The sequence below is a fragment of the Epinephelus lanceolatus genome, chromosome 22 (assembly GCF_041903045.1).
Source record: "Epinephelus lanceolatus isolate andai-2023 chromosome 22, ASM4190304v1, whole genome shotgun sequence".
NCBI classification, from domain to species: Eukaryota; Metazoa; Chordata; class Actinopteri; order Perciformes; family Serranidae; genus Epinephelus; species Epinephelus lanceolatus.
The window spans coordinates 27,656,281-27,671,040 of record NC_135755.1 but is presented as its reverse complement, the minus strand read 5'-3'; the positions used below and the strand labels follow the sequence as shown (position 1 = coordinate 27,671,040).

The 14,760-nt window shown below is 46.6% G+C and overlaps 1 protein-coding gene across 1 annotated transcript in view; it reads right to left on the bottom strand.

Moving 5' to 3' along the window:
• Positions 1-13,878, bottom strand: part of LOC117272764 (urea transporter 1) — a 30,612-nt gene extending 16,734 nt beyond the window's left edge. The window contains exons 1-5 of the mRNA XM_033651811.2: positions 13,482-13,878; positions 12,806-12,995; positions 11,992-12,120; positions 8,469-8,658; positions 4,696-4,843 (exon numbers count right to left, since the gene is read on the bottom strand). Of these exons, the coding sequence (XP_033507702.1) occupies positions 4,696-4,843; positions 8,469-8,658; positions 11,992-12,120; positions 12,806-12,995; positions 13,482-13,608 (784 nt within the window). The 5' untranslated portion in view covers positions 13,609-13,878. The remainder of the gene's footprint in view (positions 1-4,695; positions 4,844-8,468; positions 8,659-11,991; positions 12,121-12,805; positions 12,996-13,481) is intronic.
• Between the last annotated feature and the right edge of the window lie 882 nt (positions 13,879-14,760).

Sequence of the window (14,760 nt, the reverse complement as noted above, 5' to 3'; positions counted from 1 at the left end):
GCTGAACCTTTTAGGCCAATTAAGTGATCCAGTCTCTGCAGTAGAATTTGATGGTCATCACCGAGACCTTGTCTGGACGGCGGCTGCTGGTCGATTGTGGTGCTCAGCGCAGCATCCTGCCGGCGAAACCGGCGGACACCATGGCTGGCAGGCACGGCCCCCCGATGGACGCCGTCAATGGCACGCCCATACGTACCTATGGCAGGAGGTATGTGGAGGTGTGTTTCAGCGGGCGGCATTTCGGCTGGGACTTTGTCATGGCCGCCGTGTCTACGCCGCTCCTGGGAGCCGATTTCCTCTGCGCTTACAGACTGTTGGTGGATGTTACAAACTGCCGCCTGATCAACGCCCTCTCTTTTGCTTCTTACCCCTGCACGCTGGGAGGGGTGGGGGCACTTTGTCTGTCGAACATGCTTGCTCCCGGGGACCCATATCAACGCCTGCTCGCCGAGTTCCCTGACCTCACCACACCCATGTTTTCATCGGCGCCACATCACCACAGTCAGCCCCCCAGTCTATGCACGAGCCTGGCGCCCAGGGAGGAGTTCACCACCATGGAGCGCCTCGGCATCGTGCGCTGCTCCAACAGTCCATGGGCCTCCCCCCTGCACATGGTAACCAAGGCTGATGGTGGTTGGCGCCCCTGTGGTGATTTTCGTTGCCTAAATAACGCCACCACCCCCAACCGGTACCCGGTGCCGCACATACAGGACTTTTCTGCCCACCTAGCTGGTGCCACCATCTTTTCAAAGGTGGACCTGGTGCGCGGTTACCACCAGGTGCCCGTCCACCCGCAGGATGTCCCCAAGACAGTGGTCATCACACCCTTTGGCCTTTTTGAATTCCTGCGGATGCCTTTTGGCCTCAAGGGTGCAGCACAGCTGTTTCAGCGCCTCATGGACTCTGTACTACTAGACATGCCATTCTTGTTTGTTTACTTGGACGACATTCTCATGGCCAGCGCGTCCGCGGAAGACCATCTCACGCATCTCTAGCAGCTGTTCAGCTGGCTCAGCAAGCACAGCCTCATCATCAAGCCGGCCATGTGTGAGTTTGGCCGGTCATCCATTACCTTCCTCGGCCACCACGTCACCCCGCAGGGGGCCATCCCCCTCCCTGCCAAGGTGGACGCCGTCGCCAGTTTCCCACGCCCCCGCACCGTAAAGTCCTTGCAGGAGTTCCTGGGTATGGTGAATTTCTACAACCGTTTCCTCCCCCATGCGGCCCAACTCATGTGGCCCTTGTACGATGCCTTGCGGGGTAGGAGGCCGGCGGACAAGTTGGATTGGTCCCCAGGGATGACTGACGCTTTTGGCACTGCCAAAACCGCGCTGGCCAACGCAGCTCTGCTGGCGCACCCATCTCCGACCGCCCCAGTTGCTCTCACTACGGATGCCTCTGATTGCGCGGTGGGGGCTGTGTGTGAGCAGTGGGTGGGCGGAGCCTGGCAGCCGCTGGCCTTTTTCAGCAGGAAGCTCCGTGACAGCGAGAGGAAATACAGCGCCTTCGACAGAGAGCTCCTGGGTCTTTTCCTCACCACTCGTCATTTCCGGTTCCTGCTGGAGGGCCGGCGGTTCACAGCTTTTGTCGCCGACTGCCTTTCCCAGGCGGTCACTGGGTCCGTCCACTTGGGCCTCGACTACACAGCCATGGCAGCGGACCAGACTGCGGACTCTGAGGTTCAAGCCTACCGGATGGCCCCCACGGCGCTGCTCATGGAAGATGTGGTGTTTGACACGGCCAATGCAACGCTCCTCTGTGATGTCTCCACCGGCCTGCTGCGCCCTATGGTACCTGCTGGCTAGAGGCACCAGGTCTTCGACACCATCCACGGCCTTTCCCACCCGGGGGTGAGGGCCTCTACCAAGCTGGTGGGGGCCAAGTTCGTCTGGCCTGCTGCCTGCGTGGCGTGCCAGCGCGCAAAGGTGACGCGTCATACTAAGGCCCCTTTGGCACCCTTCAAGGTGCCAGAGAGACGTTTTGACCATGTGAATGTAGACCTGGTGGGCCCTCTTCCCCCCTCCCGTGGTTGCATCTACCTCCTCACCATGGTGGACAGGACCACCAGGTGGCCAGAAGTTGTCCCTCTGTCCTCTACTACATCAGCTGACGTGGCCCAGGCGTTCATTATGGCTTGGGTGGCCCGTTTTGGCACACCGTCTGACCTCTCCTCAGACCAGAGGTCCACAGTTCACATCGGAGCTTTGGACTGCGGTCACCGAGGGCCTGGGGGTGAAGGTCGACCGTACCACAGCGTATAACCCACAGAGCATGGACTTTGCGAGCGGTTTCATCGTGACATGAAGGCCGTGCTCAGGGCCAGCCTCACAGGCAGCGACTGGGCTGACCGCCTCCCATAGGTTATGCTTGGACTTCGCTCCGCCCCTAAGGAAGATCTTCAGGCTTCATCAGCTGAGCTGATGTATGGCCAGCCTCTGCGCGTCCCGGGGAGTTCCTTCCTGATGCCACGACCCCGTGGTCGGCTGCCTCCCATCGTGCTGTGTCCCGGGGCATGGCTGATGCTTTCGTTCCAGTTCCGACGTCTCACCATGGCCTCCCCCAGTCCTACGTTCCCAAGGATTTGCCATCAGCCAAGTATGTCTTCATCCCCCATGACAGCCATTGGACCCCGCTGCGGCCCCCCTACGATGGGCCCTTCTGTGTCCTGGTGGGGGGGGTCTAGGAGGTTCATTGTGGATATGGGGGGCAAGCCTGAACGGGTGTCTAAAGACCGTCTCAAGCCTGCTCATATGGATGTTGGCGAACCACTTCAGCTGGCCCAGCCTCCACGGCGGGGGCGCCCCCGTGCAACAGCCGCGTCCCCTGCCCCTGCTGAGGTTTCAGTGCAAACCCCAGCCCTACCCCTCGCCCTTGACCCCCCTCCTGTTAAGCGCAGCCGTTATGGCCACCTGATCCGCCCCCTTACAGCCTGCTGACTTTTCTAGGGACTGTTATAAGCGGGATTGTTCTGTTTTGCACTAGTGGGTGGGTGTCTGTTCTAATTGGGGTGCCTGTTCTTTCTGGTCCTGTTATTATGGGTGAATTCTGGGGGGGCCTGTGTGGTGACCCACAATAGACACTGAGAGAGACATTCACCATAAACACTGAGAGAGACATTCACCAAGGGACTGTACCTTTAAGGGAGAGGTTGACGGGGACTAGTGCTTCTGGGGTTGTGTTGTGTTTACGTTCTCACCTCACTCGCTGTACTGAGCAGTTACATATACGAAGTGGAGAGTAAATCTGACTCGACGCATCTCCGTCTCCTGTCTCCTCATTTTACACACTCCACACTACCATCTTTTATTAAATCATTCCTGCTTGCGTACACAAGCATTTTTCAAACTTTACACCCACAGTTTATAATAGAGGCCTTCTGTTATAATTGCTGTCTCTGTGCCCAAGCTGATATAACCCTGATGATATCACTGGGGGGGGTTATCAAACTTAACAAAGCTCCTTCAGAACCACGGAGGACATTGTTACACAACATTGCTTCACAGGCTGAGTAGTTCCCCCCATGACTCATAAACTGATGAAATTTATGTGCGAAGTTTTGGAGAATGGTTTAATAAAAGGAAGATTTATACTGCTAAGACAAAAGTTAATGATGCTGCATTATGCTATTAGCACACAGGTATGATGACTTGTGCCTGCAGGACAAGGTGATCATAGTTAATTGTGTCAGTGTTTTGGTTTTCTTCCACAATAAACACAGATTAATTTTATGAATGTGAATGTGAATGGTTGTCTGTCTGTATGTATCAGCCCTGTGATAAACTGGCACCCTGTTTACAGTGTACCCTGCCTCTCACACAAAGTCAGCTGGGATAGCCAACTGCAACCCTACACAGGGCAAGTGGCTGTGCTGTAGATAAGGGATGGATTTCCAAGTTGGGGAGGAGAAACAGATTATCAGACAGAATGGAGACACCCTGTGTCTTGACCATGAACTGGAACATCCCTAACATGAGTGTGTTGCATCTACCTGTTTCCTCTCATCGCTCTGCTGCCTATAATAAAGGCACAGGAATGCCCAAAATACTTAAACTACTAAAAGGGATAATGGTCAGCAGATAAATGAGTAGTCTGACTTTAAGTCCTTAGTGTGGGTCAAGCTGTTGAAACCCCATAATGCAACTACTACAGAAAATGACCTCTAAAAGATGCATAACAACTACAAAGGGATGTAAAACCACCACAAAGTCTGGATGTCTTGCTCCTATGTAGGAAAGATGAAGGGGCCCTTTGCATACCCGTACCCAGGGGCCCATTATCCGCCCACTTCCATGGCCACATCCACAGTTTATATTACAAGCCATTTGTTATAGATGTTTCCATGCCCAAGCTGAGACAACCCTGATGATATCATTAGGAGTTATTTTCTTTAACCTAACAAAGCTCTTTCAGAGCCACAGAGGACAATATTACACAACTATTATCATAGGTTCGGCAGTACTCTCCATGACTAGTAAACTGACATTTAAGTGTGAAATGTTGGAGTCTCCCTGTAAATAATGACACCCAGGACAAAGCTTTACACAGTGAGACACTGGCGCTAACAAACCTGAAATGAGAACCACTGATCATAACCTGGTGTGAGGTCGGTACAGTACAGTATGACCCACAATAAACAATTTAATAATAATCCCATTCCTCCCACACAGACATGCAAACACATAGATGGAGACTCACCAGCCAATGTTCCAATTGCCGATCCAAGCAGAGCATGAGCTGCCAGCAGGGGGGAGTAGAGCAGAACAGCTCCCAGGATGAGGAGGGAGGGCCCCAGGGCTCCACAGGCAAAGATCTGACCCACACCCAGAGGGATGCCACGCAATACCTGGATGAGAGAGACAAGTTAGGAGGATCTGATAAGATTTAACACTATGTATCTGACGGCAAATGATTAGAAGTTTTAGTATAAAACAGCAGAGGCATGCTCACAAAAACATAATGACAGAATGTGTGGACTCTATTCAGCTGCTCTCTTTCCAGTCAAAATCAGCCTCTTTTCTTCACTCAGTTACACACGCACACACATGCATATGCTGCATTCCCAACAGTCAGTGAGAAGTGAAGAGTTTCCATGGCGACAGGATGGGTGCACCTGCCTGTTGCTGATATTTACAAGTCATAAATGGTGTTTAATTATATCGCTGCCACGCAACTCTTTGTGCGTGTGCGCGCATCTACGTGTGTACACACCTGTGTATCCATGTGTGTGTGTTTGTGCGTGGAGAGATTGAATGTGCTGTTGTGGTAGAGCAGCAAGAGCGCCATCCACAGCAGAGTGAAAGCTGAAGACATTAAATATAAATAGGACCGACGTCATCCCCATCTCTGGAGAGGCAGAGGAGAGAAGGAAGGAGGAAATGGAGATGGGTGGAAGAAAAGGAAGGAGGAGAGCAATAAAGAAGAAGAAAAAGGATGAAAAGGGGGGAAAGAAGAGGAAAAGGAGGAGGAAGAGATTGTTTCATAGGAAAAAAAATAGCTGCATTAACCTTGAAAATGTGGTTATATATACCAGTTGTTTATCATAAACTGAATAATGAGGAAGGAGAGCAAAGGAGGATGAAAAAGACATGTTGAAAAAGTGATGAAGAAAGATGTGAAAAGTGGGAGACGGAGGATGGAGATTAGCATAGCAGAGCAGAGGCGAGAATAGAGGCTGGGGAGAGGAGAAGCAGAGAGATAAAAAGCAGGATTTAGAGCTTTTAGATCTCCCAAGTAACAAACCAAAGGGAAGTGATGAAATGAAAACTGCAACACTTACGAGGCCAGCGACAGACAGATGGAGGGAGGAGTAAAAGAGGGAGACACTCAGGAAACAGAGAGAGAGAAATAATCTGAGATGGAGGGGCTAAAACTTGTGGAAAGTAATCATTTAGTGTGAGGGACATACTGTGCTTCAGGGCGCGATGCTAGTTAATAGAATTGTGTGTAAATCTTCTTGACTCTGTATTCAGGACACCTAACAGCGCTGAGAGGGGTTAGTCAGCGTGGCTAATCTAATTTAGACAACTTCACAGTCAGTTTGCAGATCAGCATGTGCAGAAGAAATACACTTTCATAACATCCTTCACCTCCTCTGGGTCTTGCTGTGCCTCGAAATCTGACAACCAAGAGGCAGACCTACAGGTCTAGCTTGGTACTGTCTGTGTGTTCAGTTTTATGCTTCAAGAAGGGTTTTTCTGGAAGAAATAATTAAGCAAGGTCATAGAGAAAAATGTGTTTACCCACCATAAAAGAGGACATTATATTGGGGTTTACACTATTTAAATATTGAATTTGTGCAGTGACAATATATTGTGTTTCTTTGTCTATATATATCTGTATATGTTTGGAATCTTGCACACTTTGTTGTATTTGTATGTGAGGTTGTGTCGTCTATATAAACTGCAAGTCCTCCCTACATATGCTACACCAGTGCTAAGGAGTCATCTTTATGTACACTTAATACATTTGGAAGAGGATGGAGCTTTTCCGATTCGAATCACATAATCTGTTCTGCCCTTTTCCAAACAAAAGCTCCGAGATTAAAATTCAGTTACTCCTAAAGCAACGAGATGCCAGCTGGCTCACAGAGATCAAAAGCCGACTGCAGCAGCTGGTGAGAGTCTGGATTCTCTTGCCAAAGTCTCATGAGAAGCAGTTCAAGGCAACTGCATTTCAGCTCCATTCGGGGGTCGCAGAAAACTATTTGCTTTATAGAGGGTGTGTGTGCAACAGCTTGCATTCTAATCAAGTGGACTTTCTGTAGCATAAATTTAAGCCTTCAGGTTTTATTGTTAGTTTTTTTTTCTCCCTGGCTATAAAATCCCCCTCAGCTTCTCCTTCCTGGAAACCTGATTACCTCTCACACTCTCCTGAATATTATGCACAGTCATACAGACACAGAACAAAACAACTCTTCTTGAATGCCTTACCTCCACTATGACTTTCAATCTTGGTGTATCACCAAGAATTGGTAATTAAAACAGTTTGGGCTGATTATAATATCTGAACAGGAGCTCCAACAGTAACTGTTGCTAAGTAACTGGTGAGTCATAGCTCGCTGATCGTATGCATATTGTGCTCCTATCAGTTACTCGTTCAGTCTGGCTGCAGCATGGCAGACACACTGAGGACAACTGGCCTCGAATCAGCTCACTTTCTGTCTTCATTCATCATATGTCCTGTCACTTCTAATAGTTCCCTTTGTGACTGCTAATGACCTGCACCTGTTTCACGATCATGTGACTTGATGGGCCGTCTCTGTTAAAATATCACTGCAAATGTTACTCTGACAGATCCCCTCATGGTGAAATGCTGATAAAGACAACTGCAAATTGAGTGTTCTTTTCTTTAATCTATGCAGGGAAAGGTAATCATTAAAGGGACAGTTCAAATTTCTCCGCTAATCAGTCTGGATTGTTTTGGTGTGAGTTGCAGAGTGTTGCAGATATTGGCCGTAGAGATGTCTGCCTTCTTTTGAATATAATGGAACTAGATGGCACTCAGCTTGTGGTGCTCAAAGCACCAAAACATATATTTGAAAAACTCAACAGCAATGTCTCTTGCCAGAAATCCTGACCTGGTTACTCAAGATAATCCACAGACTGTGTTGTGAGCAGTTTCACGTAGGAACTATTTTCTGTCTACGGTACTTCACCCACCAACCGTATCACTGTGCAGAAGGAAGTGTGCATCTACTGCTAGCTCACCTAGCACCACTGAGCTAGCTAACTTTACAGCTCTGCCAAGGAGAGTGCCATTGATGATAACATCTTACACTATCACAAACATGAGCCTCTCATCCATGAGTACATCATTGTTTGCCCCAGTAAGTATGTTTGTTACTAACATTATGAAATACATACATACATGTCATACGTCACGTGACATGTGTTATTAAAATAACTCGATTGGCTGATTTGCTCTACTCTTCTACTCTTCAGCTTGTACTCAATCAGCTGACTAAGGGTTTTACCAATCAGATTTTGCCATGATCTCCCTGAGCCAATCATATTGTTGCTGTCAAACTTTAAAACTCTTCTCCTCTCTGCTGCTGTGAGTTGTTATTTCAGGGCAAAATCGATGTGACTCTCCCCCTCCATCTCATTCACCACCAGTTCTCATCACATCCAGTGCCCAGCAGGGTTCGCTCCACTGAGCTCTTAAGAATCTCATCCATCCAGATCTTCAGCCAACTCTCTTCCTCTTTTTTACCACCACCACCAGTCTGTAGACTCCATCAGGTAAATATATCTGTACTACTTATGGCATCACTACCCCACTAACATTTCTTAACTTTCCTGTCAATAAATTCATTTGCTCACTCTTAAAATGAAGTATCTCCTGATGGAACTGTTGATGAAGTTAACCATGGTCCGAGATCTGTGGGACAGTCATGATTTGAGAGTTTTAAACAGCAACCTCCCGGCTTTCCTTTTCTTTAACTTAACTTAAACGTTGGACCACCTTACCTCTACTGCAATGAGCTTAGTATCATTGAGCTCCAGCGCCCCCGGTGGTGTAGCCGGGTGGTGTGGGAAGTAAGGGTTGTCTGGGCCGGTACAAAGGAGGTAGAGGACAATGACGATGTTGAAGGGAAACACAGCAACAGGCAAGTCCCAGCGGTCCAACACTGAGGAGAGACCGCTGAACAGGAATACACTGGAGATGGAGGTGGGAAGTGAGAGAGCGGAGGTGCTGATCATTTTAATAAAACACCTTTTTTTCCCTTTTGTAATGAATGATATACATGCTTTTTGCAGATGCATGGTGTTCACAACGACACTAAATACACTCTACTGACAGGTAAAGTGAGTAATGTTGGTCATTTTATTACAATGCAATGTTTAGCTGGGATTCCTTGGGTCCTGGCACTCATGTAAATGCCACCTGACACACACCACCCACCCAAACACCAATCCAGACCAAGTACACCCCTTTATTGGTAACGTCACTCCCCTGATGGCAGATTGCAGAACGAGGCAAAGTGCTCAAGGCGTCAACCTGGCCTCCAGATTCCCCAGATCCCACTCTGATTTAGCATCTGTGGGATGTGCCAGTGCCTGAGAGGTCCTGTGTCCATGCCTCAACAGGTCAGAGCCAAGTGCGATCCAGGGTGGGGCCTCTGAACTGCTGAGGCATGAACACAGGACCTCTAGTGTAGCAGCACACCCCACGGATGCTTGATCAGATTGGGATCTGGGCCAGGTCAATGCCTCTTGAGCTTTTTGTCACGTTCCTCAGGCCATTCCTGAGTAGCTTTTGCAGTGTGGCATGGCGCAGTGTCACTGCCATCAGGGAGTGCTGCTGGGATGAGGAGAGGTACTCTGCAACAGTGCTTGGGCGGGGTGTTGCATCTGCATGAATGCCAGGACCCAAGGTTTCCCTGTTGAACATTGCTTTGTAACAGGACGATCAGTGTTTTTTACTTCACCTGTCAGTGGTTTTAATATTGTTGCTGATCATAAATTTACATTATTGATTAGTCTGTTGAGGAGTTTCATGACTAATCAATATATATATACACAGAACAGGCCAAAAGTTTGGACACACCTTCTCATTCAATGCGTTTTCTTTATTTTCATGACTATTTACATTGTAGATTCTCACTGAAGGCATCAAAACTATGAATGAACACATGTGGAGTTATGTACTTAACAAAAAAAGGTGAAATAACTGAAAACATGTTTTATATTCTAGTTTCTTCAAAATAGCCACCCTTTGCTCTGATTACTGCTTTGCACACTCTTGGCATTCTCTCCATGAGCTTCAAGAGGTAGTCACCTGAAATGGTTTCCACTTCACAGGTGTGCCTTATCAGGGTTAATTAGTGGAATTTCTTGCTTTATCAATGGGGTTGGGACCATCAGTTGTGTTGTGCAGAAGTCAGGTTAATACACAGCCGATAGCCCTATTGGACAACTGTTAAAATTCATATTATGGCAAGAACCAATCAGCTAACTAAAGAAAAACGAGTGGCCATCATTACTTTAAAAAATGAAGGTCAGTCAGTCCGGAAAATTGCAAAAACTTTAAATGTGTCCCCAAGTGGAGTCGCAAAAACCATCAAGCGCTACAACGAAACTGGCACACATGAGGACCGACCCAGGAAAGGAAGACCAAGAGTCACCTCTGCTTCTGAGGATAAGTTCATCCGAGTCACCAGCCTCAGAAATCACAAGTTAACAGCAGCTCAGATCAGAGACCAGATGAATGCCACACAGAGTTCTAGCAGCAGACCCATCTCTAGAACAACTGTTAAGAGGAGACTGCGCGAATCAGGCCTTCATGGTCAAATAGCTGCTAGGAAACCACTGCTAAGGAGAGGCAACAAGCAGAAGAGATTTGTTTGGGCCAACAAGGAATGGACATTAGACCAGTGAAAATCTGTGCTTTGGTCTGATGAGTCCAAATTTGAGATCTTTGGTTCCAACCGCCGTGTCCAAACAAAACGCAAACCGGATGGGATGGCATGTCGCTGCAGGATGCTGTGGTAGCCATGCTGGTTCAGTGTGCCTTCAATTTTGAATAAATCCCCAACAGTGTCACCAGCAAAACACCCCCACACCATCACACCTCCTCCTCCATGCTTCACAGTGGGAACCAGGCATGTGGAATCCATCCGTTCACCTTTTCTGTGTCTCACAAAGACACGGCGGTTGGAACCAAAGATCTCAAATTTGGACTCATCAGACCAAAGCACAGATTTCCACTGGTCTAATGTCCATTCCTTGTGTTTCTTGGCCCAAACAAATCTCTTCTGCTTGTTGCCTCTCCTTAGCAGTGGTTTCCTAGCAGCTATTTGACCATGAAGGCCTGATTCGCGCAGTCTCCTCTTAACAGTTGTTCTAGAGATGGGTCTGCTGCTAGAACTCTATGTGGCATTCATCTGGTCTCTGATCTGAGCTGCTGTTAACTTGCCATTTCTGAGGCTGGTGACTCGGATGAACTTATTCTCAGAAGCAGAGGTGACTCTTGGTCTTCCTTTCCTGGGTCGGTCCTCATGTGTGCCAGTTTCGTTGTAGCGCTTGATGGTTTTTGCGACTCCACTTGGGGACACATTTAAAGTTTTTGCAATTTTCCGGACTGACTGACCTTCATTTCTTAAAGTAATGATGGCCACTCGTTTTTCTTTAGTTAGCTGATTGGTTCTTGCCATAATATGAATTTTAACAGTTGTCCAATAGGGCTGTTGGCTGTGTATTAACCTGACTTCTGCACAACACAACTGATGGTCCCAACCCCATTGATAAAGCAAGAAATTCCACTAATTAACCCTGATAAGGCACATCTGTGAAGTGGAAACCATTTCAGGTGACTACCTCTTGAAGCTCATCAAGAGAATGCCAAGAGTGTGCAAAGCAGTAATCAGAGCAAAGGGTGGCTATTTTGAAGAAACTAGAATATAAAACATGTTTTCAGTTATTTCACCTTTTTTTGTTAAGTACATAACTCCACATGTGTTCATTCATAGTTTTGATGCCTTCAGTGAGAATCTACAATGTAAATAGTCATGAAAATAAAGAAAACGCATTGAATGAGAAGGTGTGTCCAAACTTTTGGCCTGTACTGTATGTATATCAAATTTAAAGTGCCAAAAATAATGAAAATATCCATTATAATTCCCCAAGGCCACATACATAACAACATAATCTAAACTATACTTTGGATGGCTGGAGATTCACTTAGCTTTGGTGTGAAAATCCTTGAGATGGTGGTTAAAACATCAGTGATAAAGTAAAGTTATTGGGGCTCAGATGGCACTGGAACTGATTTGTCACTAAATAGGATAAACAAGTAACCCAGTCAACAAAGCTTTTAAAATGCTCTAGGTCCAATTATTAAGTGCCTCACATAGTACATTTGTACTATTATACACACTCACTTGTGGCATACAATACACAGAGACTGTCCTCACTGGAAAACCACCATCATTGGCCAGCTGCTTAAAATGACTGATGTCCCAGCAAAGCACTTCACTTCTGTGTGACTCACCATGTAGCTGACCCCAAGCAGACAGGCAGCAGCAGCCACCAGTACCAGTCTCCAGCTGAGCTGAACACCCCCATCAGCAGAGACACCAACATGCCATTAAAACCATGGAGACCTCTTGACACCTCAGCACTATACACACACACACACACACACACACACACACACACACACAACAGGAATATACAAATTTCACAATAACATCTTGCATTTTCTATTCTGGAGACATTTATGTTATACAGTGATGTACAATAAGACTGTTTTCATGATCAAAACACACATTAGCGTAGCCTTTTATGGCTCCTCATGAAACAAACTCTTAAGTTTTAATGAGCAGAGGTCCCAGGGTGACACTAAGTGTATTCAGCATGTCAGAATTAAAAACATTAGCAGCTCCAATTCAGCCGGAATTATTTTTAAAACCTTGAAACAAGGTTGTGTATTAGCATATTATACGCTGCATGTCATACACTAAATATTAGGACATTAACCAAAATAAGTATTACTAGGTAGTGGGTGTGGGTGAACACAAGGCGATCAGTCATGGAGCTGTTATTCTCATGAATTTTAAGTAGAACCCTCAATCAACTTTAGTCATCAGGTCGAACAAATTATGGGCTTGTGTTACAGGATCGGCTTCCAGGCAACAGACAGGTTTTTTAATGATGGTTCCATTATTTAAAAGGGACATTTTTCTGTTGTGTGGTTTCAAGGTACACAGATCATTAAATATGTACATACAAATGTGCACTTTTATGAGCGTCTATGCTATTTGTGTGTGTGTGTGTGTGTGTGTGTGTGTGTTATATCATTCCACCTGTCTTGCCCCATTATAACAGCTGTTAGTGTAGAGGCCAGTACGCCCAGAGTTCCCAGCAGGCCCTGCCAGGGGGAGGCCCAGTACAGTGCGCCCATAATGAGAGCACCACTCAGCGGGTTGTTGGCTAGGATCACCTGGGTCACCCCTCTCAGGCCCCAAACCGCCAGCTGCAGCACAAAAAGCTTGTCTGAAGACACAGAAAGAAAATATTTTTGCATGTTTGTCTTGACAGCATTTCCCCCAAATACTTCTCAGAAGAATAAAGATTTCAAACTGCTGCACAAACATGTTTCTCAGTTGGGTTTCTACAGGGTTTCATAAAAGAATCAAGATGGGAGTTTTATGATAATTTTATGTTGGAGGAAGCGTGCAGCAGCATTCACCATGGGAGTTGTGTAATGATTGCATCTGCATATTTTAATGGATTTTTAAGCATTTCAGAGTCATTTATTTATACTTATGGCAGTTTAACACATTTCAAGTGTTTGGCAAATTGCTCTTTTTGAAAGTTTTGTAATTAATCACATTATGGGAAAACTCAGCCTTTACTGTATGCATTATGCATTTTTTAGGCACAATTTATAAGAGATCATACATTTTATACTTGAGTTTAACATCAAATGTAAGAAAATGCTTTTTGGGATGTAGCAGTGTATTGTGAAAGTTCTCCTACCTTGCACGTACTTATCCAAGTACTCCATGTCCCCAGTACACAACAGCAGACCGTTCAACACACGCCGACTCAGGTTGGCACGGTTCCTGCTGGCCTCCTTCACCTCTGTTTTGGTATCCATCCACATCCCTGCAGCTGCTGGACCACACCACTAGAAAAGTGATAAATGTGATGTAATTTTGGAAAATCCCAGAATTCCACCTTATTTTGTTGCTCCTTTTTATTCTTCCAGCGCCTGTGTTTGTTCCCCTGTTGCTTCTTAATCCCCCTCCTTCTCAGTCATCCCTTCTCCCCTTTTCCTCCTCGCCCTCTCTCCACCCTTTCGAGGTTTAAGGGGATGACTTATAAACTAGTGGGCCGTATTCACTCGGCTCTCGAACCCCTTGCTTCAGCTCTGTTTTCCCATTTCGCAATCACCTTGTCCCTCTGTCCTCTCCTTCCCCTTTCTGTTCCAGCCCCACTGTGACATCTCTTCACCTATTGTTTGTCCATGTAAGCTGCTCATCTACTTTTTATTGCAGCATCTGCATGAATGTTTGTCTTTTCCTCATCTGTAAAGCCATTAGTGCATGCTGTATTATCTCAAGTCTTTCGGAAGGGTGTAATATATAACCCAGTTATCTCTGCTGGCTGCTTTGAGAAAACAGATGCTGGAGAGGAAAATTTGACACCAGATTCATCTATAACCACTTATTTTACTTTTGACTTTCTGTTGACATCAGTTTTAACAAGCTCCTCGCACTGCTTCGGCCTTTGAAGATTTTTTTTCTATTGCTGTTTCCACTTTAAGAAGAGTTGAGAGCACTTGGAGTTCAGTAAAGAGTGTGTGTGGATGTTTGTGTGCATGCATACCTGCAACTCTATCTCCTTTTGTCACCTTTTTCTAGTTTTAGAGTGACACCTAACTGACTAAGTGGCCTGAAGAGGAACGCTTTGATTCCACTTCCACTTGAGAAACGCAAAAATGTGACTTCCGAGAGGTGTGCGCATCTGTGTGTGCGTGTATGGTCGCTGGTGCACATCCATTAGTGGGCTCAAAGTGCGGCAAGTGAAGGCAATAACAGCATGTCAGATACCATCACAGAGAGAGTCTTTTCACTCCGCCTGAGCTGGTGCAGCAGGGATTCAAAAGCCTTGTTTTTGCAGGTGGAAATTGCTGTGCCATTCAAGAACCCCTGACAGCTCATCTCTCTCTCCTGCTTTCTCTGTCTCTGTCGCTCTATCCATCTTTTATGTGCTTCAATAAATACATCCGCTACCCTCTGTCTGTCTCTGCTGT